General features: G+C 37.3%; 1 protein-coding gene across 3 annotated transcripts in view; it reads left to right on the top strand.

Moving 5' to 3' along the window:
• The window catches only part of LOC106140415 (somatostatin receptor type 2), a 150,816-nt gene extending 137,259 nt beyond the window's left edge, over nucleotides 1-13,557 (top strand). For all 3 annotated transcript variants that reach the window (XM_060944505.1, XM_060944506.1, XM_060944503.1), the window contains 3 exons: nucleotides 4,054-4,098; nucleotides 11,053-11,099; nucleotides 11,637-13,557. In XM_060944505.1, coding sequence (XP_060800488.1) covers nucleotides 11,694-12,947 — 1,254 coding nt within the window. In that variant the 5' untranslated portion in view covers nucleotides 4,054-4,098; nucleotides 11,053-11,099; nucleotides 11,637-11,693 and the 3' untranslated portion in view covers nucleotides 12,948-13,557. The remainder of the gene's footprint in view (nucleotides 1-4,053; nucleotides 4,099-11,052; nucleotides 11,100-11,636) is intronic.
• The last annotated feature ends 8,070 nt before the right edge of the window (nucleotides 13,558-21,627 follow it).

The raw sequence follows: 21,627 nt of genomic DNA, 5'->3' as shown, positions 1-21,627 counted from the left end.
ATAAGAAAGCCATTGCAAACATTGCGTTGTCCCTCTTTTGCTTTAAGCTAAAGTATGCCATTGTTTCAACTTTACAGATTCTTATTTCTCCAAATTGTCCCACTATAGGACTACTAAAAGTACCCGAAACCGCCGAGCTTGCATGAGTTTTGAGTGTCCTCTTTTATGTATACTTAGAAAGAGTAATTGAGTTAGGAACTGACACCACTCTTGAACAAATTTTGGGGTGAACTCAAACTGCGTGTCTTATCCCGTATTTTTATATAGGTATTTTAATCATGAGTAGCTGACCGCAGTCCGGGAGTGACCATCAGCCCCGCCCTTTGTGGATTCAATGTAATGATGACTGATGGAATCACTCGGGTACACGCGATATTGAATGTCAGCTGAAAATTAATGCACTCGAAATGTCCTTATTCAAACACATTTGGTCGACGTGGTCTTAAAATTTATATCAACCTTTGAACTAGTGCAATAAGAATTTATTCCAATTTATTAAAAATATATATTGCTTTCCCTTGTATGTAAGTAATATCATTAAAATTACTTTAAACAAAATAAAATTATATATTCGACTGCTACTTGACGTCATATTATTATCTTAAAATATTTAAGCCCTACTTATCAAGACTCCACTTATCGTCTCAACGTGACAACGTGAAGCTTTTACGAGACTGACAGCGTGACACGTCAGATGATGTCACTGAAGTTACTATCGAGTTACGACGCCTAATTGGCTGTTAATTTTTATTTAGTCAGTGCTTTCTTCATGGTCTACTTCTAATATAGGACTATAGATTTCTGTAATTAATACGGACTGTAAAGTATATGCTATTTATACTACGTACAGTCACCGGCTCACTACCACACCAAGTACCAGTACACGTCTGTCTGCGATTGCCGCTCGCACGCAACTGTCAACTTGACTTTATAATACCGACTTGTGTGTGTGAGACAGCGTCTTGTATCCATTACTAGATACAAACACTACACGGACGATTTGAGTATATTTATTTATTTAGATAAATAAGTATATATAAATTTCGTTTTATTGTATGTATATACAAAATTGATACAAAGAGTGGACTTAATGCTAAATGCATTATCTGATAGTCAACATTTGGGAAATTTAATAGGTGTTGAATAAAGTAATAATCAGTAAACCTACATAACATAAAGCCTTACTAATTAAGACTTGACGTATAGTCTCAGCGTGAAGCTATTATGAGACTGACAGCGTGACACGACAGATGACGTCACTGAGATACCTGACGTCACTCCAGTTGCGATGCTTAATTGACTCGGCTGTAAAATTTTACAGAATCAGAACTTAATTCATGTTAACAGACAATTTGCACGTTAAGCACTACCTCATCATCGTGTCACTACCTCATCATCGTGTCATAAACACTCCAGTCACTTGCTAAACACTCATACACACACACGAACACTTCCTCTAATTCCCCTTCCATTTTCTATCTCCGGTCCCTCATCAATTCGTCCTATTATATTCTACCTTTCCTAAGTACGTAGGTACCTATTTAGTTAATTCTCCCTAGATTTAAGACATTACTCCTAGCGTATACTTATATCCGAGGAGGAGGCCTAGCTACCTGTAGCACGCAAGGTTCAGCAGGTTGCAGGTTCACAAGACCCTAACTAAGGAACTAACTAACTAACTAACTAACTAAGGATTAGCTCCTCCTCAAGGATTGATGTAACATGCCAACTTAGCTGAGTACTAGCATTAAGAAACCGTGTTCAATCTTTGTTAACTGAGGAAATAAACGATATTTTATTATTTATTTTTAAGCACAGTTCTGCTAAGCACATTAAAATGTTTTAGTCGTCAGTAACAAATAAACTTATATGTTTTGGTTTGTTGTGACAAGAGGTGTGTGGTGAAAATTGTTGACTATATGATGAATGATATACGTTCGGACTTCAACCCATAGTAGCTGAACCCTAAGAAGACTAGATTTTAGAAGAATATAAGGTGGCATGAAAAAAACTGCGAGACAAGTTAACGAAGTCACATTTTCCGAAAAACTGCAAGCTACCAAAATGTCAGGCCATGCCACTACAAAATAATAGAAAACGTTAAAAAAAGTACACAAAACTAATTTAAATTTCAGTATTAAAATGAGTAGAAATAAATTATACCTGTGTTGTCGGATTGAGCAATCATAAAGTTGAACTACACACATCAAAGTTAATTTTATCCGGCTGTAATGCGAGGTAATTTGGGGAAATAACGTTGTCGTTATTTTGCTGTTCCGAAATAACGCGCGACGACGCTAATGGCCGTGCATTTCGCGTTGGCATTTTATTCGTCAGTTTAAACCTTATCCCTTTCGTGTTTATATTCCTGGATGCTTTTGATCTCAATTTCTATTTGAGGCAATCATAGGGATGCTGTGTGGTTCCTAGCGCATAATATAGGTCTTTATATCTTCATTCAAATGGTGTTTAAGACATTACTCAAGTCACGAAAAAATTTTTAAACTTTGGATTTTGATTCACTAACTGTCTGTCATAATTTGAATCTCAGTTCCATCATTAATCCATACAGCTGAATGTGACCTTCGAGTGTTAAAATTGTATGTGTGTTTCTAGGGAACTCAAATAACGTATCACGGCCACGGTTTAATATCACGCCGCTTGTGTAATATCACAAGTTGATAATGTTTGATCATACAACCATGGCCGCTATTTCGCGGCTCGCTAGATCCCAAAACATGTCGGTTAGAAATCAGGTCAGGATGATGTTATTCCAGGATATAACAGGAATTTGTAGCTCGTTTAATTTCTCATGTATGTACAAACATATTTTCTGGATATCCCTTGCAGGGTAGACAGAGCTTAAAATTTTTGAAAGACTGAAAGGCCACGTTCAGCTGTATGACTTTATGATGGAATTGAGATTTAAATAGTAACAAGTTGTTAGCCTACAAGAGGCCTTAGTTGCCTTTTACGACATCCATAGAATAGATGGAATGGTTCTTTTCTTATGTGCCTGGTGCTAAGCAAAATGAGGCATAAAGTGGTGTACGCAAGCTCAAATATTCACTCTTGTTTTGGAAATCTCCAAGTTGTCTGTAACGGAAAATAGAGATGCGGTAATTCCATACCACAGCGGTTCGCATGATAAAAAATTGTCGAATCGCGAGGTGCGAGGTGTGGGATTACATTAATTGTATCTAATTAAAAGAAGATTTGCTGAAAGCTTAGATGCTGAGGTACCTTTTCCGGAACACCATCCTACCTGTCTTTTTGTTACTTTAACCTGTTTATTTGTTTTTATGTTTTTTAGCAATGGTGTTTTACGAATAAATTCTTTTTACTTTTACTCAACTATTTAGTACCAGTACACTAATGCAACAACATAATGCAATAATGCACCACACTTAACAATATAGGTACTATGTTAGTTGGTTATTTCATTGGCGTCAGTCTGTTTGTTTGTCTTTATTTCCTCGTATTGTGTTAGTTCTGCGATCGCGCGCCGTGTGCGCAATTGTTGTTTATTCCGGGGTTTGATTTTAACTGCGCCAAAGATAGATTAGAATGGCATGATCAGACTAGAATGAACGGATTATTTGGGGAGGTGTGGAATGATTTATAGCGAATCCTGGGGAATATCCACTATATTTTTCACTCACTATATCTATACTATATATCACTATATACTACTTCTCTACGTAAAATTTACTTACTGCAAATGCAAAAGTCTGTGTGTTAGGTACCGTTCATGGCTAAACCGCTAGATCGATTTTGATTGAAAAATGGCAATATATGTGGTTCCCTTCTTCCTTGTGATATCTCATGTTCTATCTGTCATATATGCATCCTATTTTAGCAAGCAAATAAATAAGTAATTATGAATTTTTATTAAATTTAAAATCAATCCGATATATTTTCTCGAGTAATTTCCACGGACAGAAGCCCCGGATAAAAGATTGTATAGTCTAACTTTAGCCAATTGATAGATACGAGTACGACATTTAAAAATTGTTTCTTGTTTACGCTAATAATGTTTTTCTTTTGTTACAGATCCTGATTATGTGACTCCAAACTCAAGAGGCGTGCAAAATATAGGTAATTCAAATAATAATCCTACAATTATTTATATTTTAATAATTTTAATTCGTGTATTTTTATCATTTGATATACAGCTGACATGTTCAGCTGTATATCAAATGATGCCTTTCAGTCTTTGCGAGACTGTCGCCCCGCGAGGGACGGACGTGACTATATGTATGTATATAAGATATAAATTAAATCATTATGTCTATGGCACAAAAGTGATTTAACGAAATTTGACCGCCGGGTTGAATTCCTACGGCGAACAACAATTTATATTTATTTTTATACAAAATCTCTAAAAAATAATCACCAAAAGAAAGTAAAGTTTCTGCATGTAGTTCTGGGCTTAAGACTTGATGAAGACTTCCATGTGTGGCATGTTCTATATTTGCTCACTCACCACCAACAGTAACAGAAGCTCATACTAGTTGTATTATATGTTAGTATCATATATAATGTAGGGAGTGATGGATGCACGTTGTTGCACTCAACCAGTCTAATGCACCGCGGCGCGGCTGAGTGCAATGTGCATTACTCAAATTGCGCGTTTCCACTGATTACTATACCCCATTATTCGTGTTGTGGGTTATTCATATGTCTTCAGGAAACGTTATTATTATTATATTGATTACTATTGGTGTCTGCAACTTGCGCATCGATTTAAAATAAAGAAAAACGGTTTTATTTCTGTATTATACGTACCATACCTTAAAGTATGTGTTTTTAGGAACTTTAGTGCCGTCTGGTTCCCGGCAACAAATATGAACACTTCATTTCTTTCCTATAGATGTCGTAAAAGGCGAGTAGGTTTATAAACTTGGGATTCTTCTTATAGGCAATGGGCAACTATGTCACTATTTAAATCTCAATTCTATCGCTGAATGTGGCCTATCATTCTGCTGGCTTTGTCTACCCCGCACGGCATGATTCTATGAATAATTGAATGAATTTAAAAGCAAAATATATATTTATATTTACAAAATAAAGTGTCGTAATCTAATCATGGATGTCCAAGTAAAAGGTTAGATCCAGGGTACTTTAAACCAATTAGTTTAATAAAGAGAGTTATGTTAATGAATCGAAAGAAGTATTTAGAAATAACCAGCCAGCGGAAATATATACGTTCCGCGAAAAAGGCGATAATTTGTCTGTAACTACGTGATCATAAATCTCCAATTTTAGCTGCTGCCACTGTCGGAGAGAAATGCAAAATTTCCCATAATAACTGTTGTATTGGCAGGTTTTAATTACAGTAGTCGCTTGTAGCAGACGAGCTTCTCAGAACCGGTAGCAATGGCGGCTACTGCCCCTGTAATTGGCTTGTCGGTTTTCAAGTCTTGCTGGTGATTGTCCAATCAAAATGTTTATAATAGGTATAATAATAAAGAAATTTGAATGAAAAAGTTCATACTTTTGATATATGTATTTTTCTCTTTTCATACCTTTTTTGTTTAATTGTCGTGTGTGAGCGGTCAGCACTGGTGTTGAACTTTTCAGTCGCCTAAAGGCATTTTCCATGGATTTCAGTGCCGTGTGGTTCCCGGCACCATTACAAAAAAGAATAGGACCACTCCATCTCTTTCCCACGGATGTCGTAAAAGGCGACTAAGGGATAGGCTTATAAACTTGGGATTCTCTCTTAGGCGATTTTAGGCGATGGGCTAGCAACCTGTCACTATTTGAATCTCAATTCTATCACTAAGCCAAACAGCTGAGCGTGGCTTATCAGTCTTTTCAAGACTGGTGGCTCTGTCTACCCCGCTAGGGATAAAGACGTGATCATATGTATGTACATATGTGTGTATGGATTTACGACTGCCATCTAGTGATGACTGCCTTTCGAAGCACGCAGGGGCTTGAAAAATGTTTGTGTGACTTCAAACGCAACGCTAGTTAGGTAACCCGGCTAATATATGATGTTAAGATAAAAATAGAAAGAAGATAAGGCGCATGCCTAATTAATTAATTTATTTATTTATTTCGGAACGTGTGGAACAAAGATGTAGTCTCTGCCTACCCCTCCGGGGAAGCGGTGTGATTTTATGAATGTGGAGCCTTTAATGTTAATATTCATTGAAACTTTTTAAAGAAATAGAGTTTCCTTTGAGCGGTAACAATTATTATAAATGAACGTTACCCTTATTCGGATAACAAGTTACATTATAAACTGAAAACAAGTTTGTTAATTATATAAATTTCATTAAAACTACAAACATTATGCGAAATTGGCCCCGTTTTCAGATTAAATATTAATTTAGTTACTGAAACTAAACAATAAGTAAAATCAAGCTAAACTTAACTAGTAATACTAAGCTTTATTTCCAAAACTGTGCTCACAAGAAGATAATACTATATTCAATATACAAAGGAATATTCCGAGACAAATTGTCTCAAAACGATAAGTCTACTCTCTTTTGTTGCTCACGGCATTGATGAACAATTGTATAGACTCCTAACTTTATAAACTTTTTTTTTTTTACGGAATATAAAAGATTTTTTCGAGATTTTTAAATTTAATATTGAAAAATCCTTTATCAATTTGAATGAAATCAGGACTGGCACCACAAAAAGCAATAAATAAACTGATTGAAGTCCCGAAACTTTTATTTCATCTTTTATTATTAACCAGCAGTTTTCCTGATTCCATTCCCATGGGGAAATCTAGAAAAAAAATTACTCCCCTTCAGGGAGTGATTTGAGTCCGATTTAAATTCACAATTTTCTTATGGAAGAATTGATAAGACCATGATCCTGGAAAGACTGAGTTAGGTTTTTACACAATGTGACTCTTTTTACCAATATACAAAAATATTATTATCTTTTCTTTCAAACTAAATCATTCCTTTTCTATCTACATACATTATAAGTATTATAAATTCATGGTGATCGCATGACTGTCATGTAAATTTAAAATACTTTACTAATATACCTAATCTATGTAAAATATGCACAAGAAGTCAATGGTTTGCCGAAAAATTGTTATAGGGAAGCCAGTATACGATGTAAATCAAATATGTGATTCATAGGCGAGATGTGTGAAAGATGGTAGTTATTCTGATCGTGATAAACAAACAGCCACATCTCACGTAGTTCTATTGTGAAACTGTTATGAATCATCAATGTTTTGCTTTCAATGTTTGGGTTTTGTGTGTAAGATGAGTGGTGAAATGGCTCGGCGGCAAAAGCTTACCACACATACCACGTGAAAATGCGTTTGGTTTCAGATATTCGGCGCCTACAGTTAAGATAACATTGTAATAGATAAATAGATAGCTATTTATATTTGTTTATATAATATACTAGAGGCCGCCCGCGACTTCGTCCGCGTGATATCAATCCCGCGGGAACTCCGGGATAAAAAGCCTAAATGTTATTCTGGGTTTTTAGTTACCTACATACCAAATTTCATCGTAATCGGTTCAGTAGTTTTTGCGTGAAAGAGTAACAAACATTTATACTGACATCCTGACATACCCACAAACTTTCGCATTTATAATATTAGTAGGATAATACTATGCTAAGGCGGTGCCCTTTCGGGAAGTCCATTTATTATTGTACCTTTAATTGTATTTTTAAGTTTGTTTCGTTTTTTCTATAGCGTTCGTCGAATAAATACTTTTTACTTTACTTTAAAGACTAATTAACAAGATTAACCGGGCCAAGTCATTACACCACATGTATCTAAGCCTTATCACAGCATGTACGATACATCTTGAAAGTGCTTGAAAATTTCCAAAGAATTTAGTTGTGTTTGAAAAAGCACAAATGACCATCTATAAGATAGAGTAGCAGTAGGTATTTGTATTATTTCTTCTAATAATAAATAGTTGGTGAAGTTTGATCTACACACATACATCCATAAAATCACGATTCTTTCCGGGAGGGGTAGGCAGATACTACCTCTTTCCACTTGCCACGATCTCTGCATATTTCCTTCGCTTCATCCACATTCATAACTCTTCATGCAAGCTCGGCGGTTTCGGAAACTTTTGACCTGACCCTGAAGTTTGATCTCATAACACAAATACTGAAATATTGCCTAAAAATTTAGTATTTTCATGAAAGTCCCTAAGTTTTACGAAAACCTCGTTTTTGTATTCAGATAAAATAAAACAAAAAACAACAACAACAAACGCTTTCTTTGGCGCGAAAATTTTACTCATAATGGAAATGGCCACTAGATAATTAACGTTTTAAAATTTCGTAAGTTTAAGTTTATAAATCTGATTGGAAATAAATAAAGCGTCCATTGTAGGAATTTTGACATTTTCCGGGCTAGCGGCCCTCGCCGGCGGCGGCGTGTTAATGAATTCGGTCACATTGTTACGGTCAAGCTGACCTATATTTAGTCGAAGAGGGTGGAATTTGTGTTCGATTACCACGAAAAGGAATGTGATGTGTTGAAAATTAAACGTGAGAATTTTTTTCACGTTCATATTAATTTTAATTAAGCGTTTATTGCTTTAATTATTGAATGTCGTCGTGATGCACAGGTTTAAATCCTGCGGCAGCCACGTACTAATGACTCGTTTTTTAATTAAATAAGGGTTGGATTTCTGCAAGATTCAGTTCGGTTCGGAGTTCAGACGTGAGTCGCTTCTTGTAAGAACCTGACTTATCGAATCCAGTATTGACTCTAGGAATATCATTTGCTTCATCCAGACTCATAACTCTCTTAATGCAAGTTGGTTTATTATATTAGTAAACAATAATTTCGCTAGCGACAGTGTAATCTGCGAACACTCGATGCCAGTCGCTACATGCTAATAATCGCTGATTGGATTTCAGAGGACGGCCGTGTCTATCCTACACTAATCCAGAAATTGAAATGACATTTGTTGGTGTAATGGTAGTCTATTACAGTAGGAATCAAAGTAAATTACTTGCACATTTGATAGTTGCATTTAAAAATATCAGTCAACCAATATAATCTTTATTATTGAATAAAGTAAAAGTTACAAATGATACAGTTTTATTCATCGCTATTAATCGGGAAATGATAGCGAAATTTGAATCAAATTTTTTATTTGCTTGAATCAGCGTTCAGGTAAAAAATCTTGTAATTACGAGTAGACCAAACTATTTCTAATCAAATAAATGATTAAAAGAAAAAGTAACCAGTAATTTTACCAGGAATAAGGATATATAAAGATTATGAAGAGCAATGTATCACGCGACCAGTTTCGCGAGGAAAGCTGTTTTCATTCATGTTGAGCTCGGATCATATCTCCCTGTCACGTATTCCGCTGCCAGGCAACATGTTTTCATGGAATATCAATCTTTCTAGTTGAAAAATGAACTATAAAATTAATGTGTGCTGTGGATACTAAATCATTTTTCCTACTTTATTACAATGTTAGAAAATCTGGTTAGTTATAGAACGCATTCAAATTAAAAAAAGACTTTTCCGAATTTTTCAAATGAATGTCAAATTTGTATTTCATATGAAAACTTTGTTATTAAAAAAATTCGTTTTTTGAGCAAAGTTGAGTTTAACTCTCTTTATAAATCAACACGGAGGACAACGTTGGAATAGTTTATGTAAAATGTTACATATAACTGATTTTAAACTTTTGCGTTGCATTATACTATTTCGCATTATATTATGTTGAGTCTCTCGGAGACCACGGATCATTGTATCATGATTCGAAACGTCCAAGCAATATATGGAAGGTATGTTACGTGCGAATATAATTATTTGTGAACCTGTATTACTAAGAATAATATTACTTATATTCAAAGTTACTCAAAAGTATAGTAATACTAGAGGCCGCCCGCGACTTCGTCCGCATGGAAACCCTATCAATCCCGCGGGAACTCTGGGATAAAAAGCCATAGCCATAGCCATAGCCTATGTGTTATTCTGGATCTTCAGCTACCTACATACCAAATTTCATGGTAATCGGTTCAGTAGTTTTTGCGTGAAAGAGTAACAAACATCCATACATCCATACAAACTTTCGCCTTTATAATAGTAGTAGGATAACGATTCCAAAGCGTAACTGAGGAAGCAGAACAAACCGGTTTTACAAATATAGATAACACAAAGGCCCAAATAGATTTTTATCACAGCCAAAGTTCGTGGTCCATACAACTATGACACAATAAATAACGAACCTTGTCAGACTGACACAAATCGGAATCACCAGACGGGTGGATGAGACAGTAAATCAATACACGCGGCGAGACAAGATTCCCAGAGACAAAAGACAAATAAATGGTTTCCCGACTTCGGTCTATGAAACTATAACATCAGATTCTATATAAACAGAGGTATTGTTGTGTGCTGTCTGTAAGCTACCTATGTTTTGTCTTATGCTTTTCTTAAAAATCATTATCTTCATATGCTCATAACATAGTATTATGTACAAATTGGTATGTTAGAGGTTAGCACATTAATTATACAAACAAAATACATCTGCAGCAATAGAATGAATAAAATCTAATCTTAAGGAGGTATGTTTCATTGACTCATTTCTGAATTATCTCCACTTGTTTACTAACCGGTCTCTAAAAAATAGGGATATCCGGTTAGGTTTACCTTGTAAAGGTTGCGGAGGTCAGACGGCAGTCGCTTCATGTCAAAACCTGACTGACCCAATCGTAGTCACAGACTCGGGCTCTTCTGATTCCTCCCGAAGAATGATGAGGATAAATTAATCTACACCAATGTGCAATTGTGCATAGGTACCAACTGAAAAGCTCAAAAAACACTACATTACTTGTTGATAGGTATCTAAGCCCGAAAGGCGACTAAGGGTAGCCTTGTAAACTTGGGATTCTTCTTTTAGGCGATAGGATGCAACCTGTCACTGGTTGAATCTCAAATCTATCATTATGTCTATGTGTGTGGCCTATCACTCTTTCGAGACTGGTGGCTCTGTCTACCGCGCAAGGGATACAAACGTGATCATATGAATGACTAGCCCGAAATTGGTATCTGAACTCAATTTATCTTTGTTACAGATTTGCGTCCGGCGTGTGTTACAAAACCATTGCATTGGAGAAAACATGTAAGTATTGAATTTATAGCTGACTCAATTTGGGAATGTCTCATAATAAAATAACTTTATGTCGCCGTTTTCTCCTCCCCGGGTGAGAGCCGTGGTTTTATGTGTATGTTTAAAAGACGCCTTTATTTAAATTTGTTTTCAATTTAGGTCCTTCCGATCAAAGCTTTTGAATGTATTCATTCAAGATAAATATCACAAATGTAAAGTACCCTGTGGTTCCTCACACGTAAGAATACTTTAATACTCCATATCTTTCCCATGGATGTCGTAAAGGTGACTTAGGGAAAGACTTATTATATAAGCTGGGGATCCTTCTTGAAGGCCGTGGGCTAGCAACCTGACACTATTTAGAACTCAACCATCATTAAGCCATACAGGCTAAACGGGGTCTTTCAGTCTTTTTAAGACTGGCTCTGTCTACTCCCCAAGAGATGGACGAAATTATAAGTGGCATTCAAGAAAAATAATTTTGTCCCAATTATTGTTCCATGTTTTAAGAAGTTAGAACATTTCTAACTGTAGATTGTTTGTTCACAGGTAAACATCGCTTCTGACGAGAGTTATTTCCTTCTGCGATACAGTTAATAGTCGACCATGGAGTTAGAAGACGTGGAGATGTTAGGTCATGGGAACCTGACCTACCCGTACTTCAACGGCACCTACAACGGAACCTACGAGAACTGCCCCAACAACAACTTGCCTGTAGTCTACGTCGTCACCCAAGTGCTCTACGCTCTCGTCTGTGTCGTGGGCCTTCTGGGCAACACGCTGGTCATCTATGTAGTTCTACGCTATTCCAAAATGCAAACAGTCACCAACATGTACATTGTCAATCTAGCCATCGCTGACGAATGCTTCCTCATTGGTATACCGTTCCTCATCATAACGATGTCACTACGTTCCTGGCCGTTCGGAAGTTTCATGTGCAAGGCTTATATGATCTCAACCGGAATCAACCAGTTCACCAGCAGCATATTCCTGTGCATCATGAGCGCTGACCGGTACATAGCTGTGTGTCACCCGATAGCCGCGCCCAGGCTGCGGACGCCGCTCGTGTCGCGCGTCGTCTCGGCCGCCGCCTGGACCGCCTCTGCTCTCGTCATGACGCCAATTTTTATGTACACTACCCTCATACCAACGGAGAACGGCCTATCATGTAACATTGTATGGCCCGAACAAGAGTCCAGTAAAGGCCAGACGTCCTTCACGCTATACTCCTTCGCTTTGGGATTTGCTGCTCCTCTGACATTGATTTTCGTCTTCTACTGCCTCGTTATTCGTAAACTGAAGACTGTGGGTCCAAAGAATAAGTCCAAAGAAAAGAAACGATCTCATAGAAAAGTAACAAAATTGGTGCTGACCGTAATCGCTGTATACGTGCTTTGCTGGCTACCTTATTGGGCATTCCAGGTTGCCTTGATATACTCGCCACCCACTGAATGTGCCAGCCGCATAACCGTCACGATTTTCCTAGTCGCCGCATGTTTCAGCTACAGCAACTCTGCCATGAATCCTATTCTGTACGCATTCCTATCGGATAACTTTAAGAAGAGTTTCTTGAAGGCGTGCACCTGCGCTGCTGGTAAAGATGTGAATGCAACTTTGCACGTTGAGAACAGTGTGATACCTAGGAAGAGAGGAGCGCAGGCGCGTGCGCAGGCTCGGGCAGCGGAGTCTAGAGGCGGTTTGTCGACGGCGTGTGGCATTGCTGGAGGCTCCAGATCCGAAGCTTCTACCGCTTTGACGTCGCGGTCAGTGGCCGTAAGTGAAGCCTTACCTCTGGAGGCTCGGCCGGCTACATTGGCACCTTTGATAGCGCCAAATGGGCTGTCGCACTCGCGTCTTTGAGTGCGGGCCTCGCGCACTGGTCGGAAGACTTCCAGTGCCCTGATAGAAGAGGACACTCTGATAGTGTCCATCGATTAGAATTGTGAGACTTTGAAGTGAAATTATTGTGTCCAAAAAACTTGTACCTTTAGAGATTACACCTTCACACATCATTGCACCTGATGAATGTATATGATACAATGTGAATCGCTAGTTTTATGTTGATTTACGTCCAGCATTCCTTTAGTGTAAATTAGCAAACATCATCAAGAAAGTTAAGTAAGATTTCTTTAGATCTGTATTTTTGGTTTTCTGTGTAAACTTTGCAAGGTATGAGGTTTTCATGCCCGACAGGTCTCGGAGACGCGAGCCCAGTCCCCGCCGGCCTGTCGGAGCTTCAGCCGAATTAGGTCCTCTGCCGACGACCAAGCCTGCTGTAATATAACCTGAGTTCTTCGTGTTTGTACAAATTGTGAATGGGGTTAATTCGGCCTAGGGTTGTAACGATGAATTTATTAAAATATAATTTTTTATCGCCTAGCGAATCTAAGATTTACTGTTTGTATACCTTATTATAATTATTCTGTATAAATGTACATATCGTGTAAATATTCATACAATTGTCATAATGTCTGAGTTGTAATAAAATTACGTTCATGAATTGTGTTTCTTTTTTGCTTCTTTGTAATTACGATGACATGTTGTGTTGTGTTCAGAATGTCTTTTCTTCGTGATAGTATAATAAAAAAATCAAGAAAAAATGGTACATTACGTGATTAATGTTATCCTTATGAGCTACATTGTGTTGTTAGCTAGAGCAGAACAATTTTATCAAAGTAATTGAAATTCATAGCAAGGAAATCTTACTCCAAACAGTACAAAGAAATCTTATCTGGAACAACGCAAGAGTCAGTGAATAAGAGGATATTTTTTATGATATTGTTTATTATATTCTAAAAATATACAATGTATATTTTTTATAAAATTGCAGCAACTAACCATGCATTTCAGAATACTTCGTGATGAGAAGAATTTGAATATTCTTCTACTGCGTGCGGTTCATTAGAGCGACAGCACCGAGTATTTTTATTGGCCTGGCAACGGGAATCAGGCCGGGATTCAAAGAAGCGTAAATTTCCCTGTATCGTCGTTATCTGCGCATTGAGGCGTGATCGCAGGCTGCGGAGATTTCACTCATATTTACAGTTTATTTCTTGTTCCTTGTTATGTGAATCAGAGTTTAGGTTGAAATCAAAAACTTAAACAATTCGGATAATAGATCTTTAATACCACTTTATTAGACCATTCTATCTCTTTCCCTTGGCGAAAGGCGACTAAGGGCTAGGCTACTAAACTTGGGATTCGTCTTGTAGGCGATATACTAGCAACCTGTCATTATTTGAATCTCAATTCCATTACAAAGCCATACAGCTGAATGTGGCGTATCAGTATTGGCTCTTGCGGGGTAGCAAGGGATATAATCGTGACTATATGTATATTTTTTTTTTAAATAAATGAATTTCATCCTTGCGAAATGTTAGATCAAAGGTATCCATCTACTAATAATCTATTAAAAAAGGAGTTCGTGTCTAGTGGGCTGTTATATTTCCGCTTGCTTCTTAGAAAGAGACAACACACAATTGTAATCACGTCTTTATACGCACGGAGTAGAGAGAGAAAACTGTCTTGAAACTGTTACTTTACAAAGTTAAGTATGCGTCAAGTTAGAAACACCCTCGTCGGTTAAAAAGATCCAATATTTTCCACCCGCCCGCTTCCTTGGTGATCCTTTACCCGAGTTTACGATCCCCGACGTTGGGATCCATAACACTTCAGTACACTACTCGTATCGTGATCTCAACATTCCTTGGAAACTTCCGCTCAATACACCGGCAATAGACACGATATGTCATTGACTTAGATATAAATAGGCTTTAAATATTATTTACATAAAAACATATATATAAACCACCAATCAGATGGACGGACGATCTGGTCAAGATTGCTGGAAGGAGGTGGATGAGAAAAGCACAAAACCGTGGAGAATGGCGTGCATTACTAGAGGCCTACATCCAGCAATGGATAAATATGGGCTGAAGAAGAAGAAGATTATTTAACTTTTTATGCTAATTTTGGGAGTCTTCTTGTAGGCGATGGGCTAGAAACCTGTCACTATTTGAATCTCAATTCTATCACTAAGCGAAACAGCTGAAAATGGCCTATCAGTATTTTCAAGACTGTTGACTCTGTCTACCCTGTATGGGATATAGACGTGATTATATGTATGTATGTTAACCATTTATTTGGCAAGTAAATCAAACCGATTGAGACGAAATTGTGCACATCGTTTGATACTAAATAAACTAAGTGTGGATAGCATAGTCTCGACTTGGTTATAGTTCACAGCAGACTTTAGGTGCCGGTAAAGTTAATAATGATGTCAATAGAATGATACGTTTAGGCAGTTTAATTACCGCTTTGATAAATTAATTAGTAAAGCCGCTGCTAAGTTTTTCTAATTCAAGAATTTTATTTTCTTCTTCTTCGAAAGTTTAACTACATTCAAATATAATCTTTAATTTCCTTCAATTATTTATGAAGGTTCTGTTCATTAAAAATCTTGTAAGTTTATGTTTAGCAGGCCATTAAGATCAACGTACAAACTAATAGTTAACATTTATTTAACGACAAAAAAGTTTCTTAATCCGTAAATGAAAAAAGTATAGTGATAGGTTAGAAAAAATGTTTGCTAAGTAAATTAAATTCAATCGTAGTCTAATTCTTAGTACATCTGTGAGTGATATAGTCTGAAACGCAATATCGACCTATTGAGGATGCCGTAAAGGCGCGCATCCATCATCGGTGACGTTCAACAGACAAGTTTAGAGCGAACTTCTCCCGAGGGATCAGTTTCAGATCTACAACGCACATTTGCATAATATTATGGTAAATACTTCCTACTTTACACGGCGTAGTAAACTGTTTATAAGCTTTTTACTTTAAGGAAGGACTGGTGGTAGAGTATTGAAGGTAAGCGAATCATAAGCGTGAATGTAGGGTAGGATTCGAATCTCACTGAGGCTTTGTACTCGTATCCAGGACTTTTACTGAATTCCATTAGTTTGTGTGTGATGGCGGCAGAGTGCTAACGGCAGAGAAGAACGTATGGTTTACAGGTGTATGTACACCATGCCTAACGCGTCCTTATTTAAATCTGTGTAACCTTATAATAGAAGTTTATTAGGTTGATGAACTAAGATATTGAGGTCACAGATAGGCGTGTACAGCCGGAGATATCGCAATGAAATTATGGGACCATCCTACTTTTGGGTCCATCATAGGCTCACCCTGGACTACTTCTCAGGGATTTTTTTTCAGTAGTTTACTCCTAAACCAGAAAAACTGAGATCATCGTTGTGAAATAGTGTCTAATTGTGCTAAAATTGTGTGTCTAATGTGGTAAATAATTTCTTATAACTCATTAGAAGTGGACACGCATCGATATGTATTGACCGCATTGTAGTTCCACTGATTTGCACTAGATGGCATTGTTATGATTTTACCGATACGCCCTGTATTTATACATAATGCATTTTCGAATCTAATCCTATGTAAAAAGATTCTGAAATAAACATGGAGACGACTTACCTACGCTCTTAGTTTCTATCTTCATAAATAGCCAAGAACTTGCTTGGCTTTTCTTTTGGTATTTAAGGTCAGTCCACATCGGCGACGAGACACAATGCAACATTTTAAGAGCGACTCAAAATTTAACTTATCTTTTCATTTTCGCTGCACTATGCGACTTCTCGTGACACCAATCGTTCAATTAAAAAGTCTCGTCTCCATATGAACTGACCCTAATGCTAAAAGGTGCCGAAAGCCACATTATCAATTGCAAAAACCCCCGCGGTTTGGGAACGAGGGTGAGCTCGGAAATTGAGTCGGCGGTTCACTTCCTGACCCACTTATTTGACTGCGACACATTTACATGCGGTGAGCTCTGATAAATACATAGGTGACGAATTTTTTTGTTCTGTACGGTTAGATAAACGGTTTTATGTCATAAAAATCTGAAAATTGCTTTTGAATTAGTACATCATCTGTCATATCTATATAATAGAAAAGAATAACACAAAATAAGATAATAGAAAAGAATAGGACCACTCCCACTCATAGGGATAAGCGTATAAACTTGAGATACTTTTTTTAGGCGATGGGCTAGCAACCTATCACTATTTGAATCTCAATTCTATCATAAAGCCAAACAGCTGAACGTAGCAGAGCCAAACAGTATGTTCAAGACTGTTGGATTCGTCAACCCCGCAAGAGATATAGACATGATTATATGTATGTATTTACAAAATAAAAACAGTAAAATATTTTACTTCCATTGATTTAAATTCAAAACGAGTCCAAAAATAAATCCTTTCTACTTACAAGTACCTAATAATCAATTGTAACGAACGCACGAGTAGGCTCTTAGAATTTGAAGGCGGCTGATTTCGGTCGCAGGTGGGCGTCGGATTCGGGGGTCACGTGACCTCGCAACGTGACCGACACGTGGCCGAGACGAGGTGATTGGACAATTTCCATATAAATCGGATCGCTGACAAGAGTGCGGACCGGTGACGAATTGACGTGATGCGGGCCTATCGAAAATATTGATGTGTATTGTACACATTACATGTGACAAGTTGTAATAACTATGATATGTCTTAACATGTTTTCTCAGTAAAGTGGGTTGCGCGTTTTAAGTATGGGCTATTCCACAGTTTGATTGCTGTCAGATGGTCTTACGGCGGGAGAAAACATCGTAAAGCAATTCGCGCTTTCAGGCAACCGGGTTCCTTGATTCTGAACTGATTGAATATGTGGTGCTTACTTGTATCTGTAAGCATTGGCGGAAAACGGCAAGTCAGGATCTCACTTGAAGCTCAATTATCTCTTTTCATTATTGTATATTAGTTTAAAATTTTTATATAACATGCCCAAATTTTTTTTATCTTTTTCGTCTTTAAGGTCATCATAGACCCTTCCTGTTCTCTTTAAGACTGTTCCATTAAATTTCTTATACACATTTTAAGTCTTCTAGAATCTCAAGAATTCGTTCTAAAGAAACAAATTATCAGGTAGCCACAGCAATAACTCAACAAGCAGATAAGACCGGCCGCATGCAATGCGTCACTGTCCGGCGCCGGACGGCGCGCAATGTGTCCGGCCGTCCGGCAGCCGTGTCCGGCCGTCCGGCAGCCGTGTCCGGGCCGCACGGACGCGTCATTCCTCATTATAGAGAGCTAGTCACCGTGGTATCAATCGTTGATCGTGAATAAGTAAACAATGAGAAAGTTTTTGTTGTGAAAAATTTTGATGCACTATGAGGGTAGGCACATATAAGCTAGTCTGTTAAGGAAGAAATTACTTCCCGCGGGGATTTAATTGTAAGGTCTAACAAGGCGAAGGCTTCCTAATTTTAGTATTCCCCAAAAAACATTCGAACTTAATTACATTATTAAGATATTTAGCAAAACGTGAACTTTAAATCGTCTGACTATTGGGATAAAGACGTGATATGTGCGTATATATTTGTTATATATAAATTTCATCATTAACAAACCCAGAAAATAATAATAGCTCTTCTTGCAACCTTAGAGGATTTATCCCCATAAGCATAAAGATGTGATCATACAAATATTACTCAATATTACTCCTAAATTCCAAACAGTTATTGAACAAACGCCTTTCCAATCCGAGCGGAATTGCACAGAGCAAACACTAATCTCGTACAAGATGTTCCCAAACCGCAACTAGCTGAACTGCGATTCTCGGCAACTGCACCACAGACATGCTGACGACATCCCTACGCTGGCGGTATACAATTATACCACCTATTTAATTATAACTGATTGTGTGAAATAAATATGAACAAGTAAATGAGTGAATGAGTACCTAAACGAGTGAATAAGTTAATAGGTAAATAAGTAATCTCATTTTAATAATAAATAAATTTCATCTCATAATAATCATCATAGTAAATATGATTCCTAGCATTAATTTCGGATAGGTTTTTATATGGAGCGGCTCCGCGACTACGTTTGACCTCGTTTACTTTTGCAGGGGGCCGTAGGGTACCTAATACCAACAAAACAAAACTTGTGTTTATTAATAAATACATATATGTATATGTCATGTTATATAAAATAACAAGAAGTTTATCTTCTGGTGACAAAATGATAAACATCCAAAACCCAGGGCGATCAGAAGTTCGTTTCTCATTATGCCCTGGCCAGGATTCTTGCCCAGGACATACCGTGGCACTGACGAGCGCACTATCTATCTACTGTGCAACAAAGGCCGTCAAAAGATTTAGCAAAATAACCAACCCGACTACTCAACAACCTTGCGATGCATTGAGGATAATATACTGCACATCGCGCTGAAACTTGTTAGGTCAGCGCATCGCATATGTAAATTAACGATGGCTACATGAGGTTTCATCCAAGAGCGATTTATTTGCTGAGTTTAAAATAGCTATGGCGAGATATATCGACAAATTGGCGATATATCGACATATATCGTCGATACGTGGGAGCTCCTCGCATCGCTCACTATCGACGTCGGATAAATCAGTGTATTCATCAACTACAAGTAAGTACTATAAACTACAAGCATGTAATTAATAAGACTATAGAAGCAGTATATATTGGTTAATGTGAAAGTCGAGCTGAGTCACGAGCGTAGTTTTCAGTATTATATAATTTAATAGAAGTTTGTAAAAAGTGCGGTGGTGCGTGTGGTTCCCGGCACCAGTACAAAAAAGAATAGGACCACTCCATCTCTTTCCCATGGATGTCGTAAAAGGCGACTAAGGGATAGGCTTACAAACTTGAGATTCCATTTTAGGCGATGGGCTAGCAACCTGTCACTAATTGAATCTCAATTCTATCATTAAGCCAAATAGCTGAGCGTGGCCTATCAGTCTTTTCAAGACTGTTGGCTCTGTCTACCCCACAAGGGACGTAGACGTGACCATATGTACATATGTATGTATGTAAGTTTGTAAAACCTTAACGTTTTCAAATGCATCTTAAAAGAAACAAACCTAAAGTGTAACAAGTAAAACAAATTAAAAAAAAAATACTGGGATGTTTTGACAACAAGCTATGTATATAAGTATATCCACTAGCTGCTGCCCGCGACTTCGTCCTCTTCCATAATTTTTAACCGAATATAATACTTCTATGTTTAAACTATGTTACTGAAACGTTTCATGAAAATGTGTGCAGTAAATAGTTCCTCCATGAATTTGATGATTACCATTGTTGTAAAAGGCGGCTAAGAGATAGGCTTATAAACTTGGGATTTTTCTTAAAGGCGATGGGCTAGCAACCTGTTACTATTTGAATACCAATTCTGTCATTAAGCCAAACAGCTGAACGTGGCCTATCAGTATTTTCAAGACTGTTGGCTCTGCCTACCCAACAAGGGATATAGACGTGATTATATGTACGTATGTATGTTATTCCGATCTTTTTCCCAGATAGATTATTTTTGGCGTGTTGTTGACAGGCTACAAGTATATTTATTTATAAAACTAACGTGGCATGAAGGCGTGTGTGGAGAATGATGAGTTATGGAAGTGACTGCGTAGGAAGAGGAATTGAATTGGTTTTGTCCCGTATTAGGGTTCCGTGGTAAAGATATAGTTACGCATTGACTTTCTATAAGTGCTTAATCTGTTTAAAAGCTAAATTTGTATCCAACTTCTAAGTGAATATTTTTTTTATACATGCTCGTCTATATCCGATTGAGTTAGCCTCGAAGTTAGTTCGAGACTTGTGTTACAAGATACTAACTCAACGATACTATATTTTATGATAAATACTTATAATAATCATAATTATATAATTATTTACGGGACAAATTACACTGATTGCGTTATCCTCGAAGTAAGTTCGAGACATATGTTACTAACTCAACGATACTATAATATATAATAAATACTTATACATACATACATATGATCACATCACGTCTTTATCCCTCACGGGGATTATAGATATAATCAGACCCAGGCTAATCAGAAAAAGTTCTTCTCTCATCATGCCCTGGCCGGGATTTGAACCCGGGACCTCCGGTGTCACAGACAAGCGTACTACCGCTGCGCCACAGTGGCCGTCATATCATGCTAGTTACATTTTAGGTTAATTTTTCTGTGATAGACAAAAAGAAAATTTATTATGGTGGGCGAGCGGTCTCGACTGACCGGACCGTAGTCGAGTGGTCCTTCAAACTTCGATAGCAGCTATTTTCGGACATTTATTAATTAACGAGATAGCCCTCAAGATAAGACAGTTATCGTGAGAGTACCAATAATGAAAAATCAATTTATTTTGCTTTTGTTTAAATAAAATTAACTATTAAGCTAATCTCAATTCTATCATTAAGCCAAATAGCTGAACGTGGCCATTCAGTCTTTTCAAGATTGTTGGCTCTGTCTACCCCGCAAGGTATATAGACGTGACCATATGTATGTATGTATGTATTAAGCTAATGAAGCTGCACGAAAAAAAGAGTAGGACAACTCCATCTCGTTCCCATGGTTGTCGTTAAAGGCGAATAAGGGGTAGGCTTATAAACTTAGGATTCTTCTTTTAGGCGATGGGCTAGCAACCTGTCACTATTGAATCTCAAATCTATC

Source organism: Amyelois transitella, chromosome 5, assembly GCF_032362555.1.
Source record: "Amyelois transitella isolate CPQ chromosome 5, ilAmyTran1.1, whole genome shotgun sequence".
Taxonomy (NCBI): domain Eukaryota; kingdom Metazoa; phylum Arthropoda; class Insecta; order Lepidoptera; family Pyralidae; genus Amyelois; species Amyelois transitella.
Note: the sequence above shows the minus strand (reverse complement) of the source record. Positions and strands in the feature narration are given on the sequence as shown.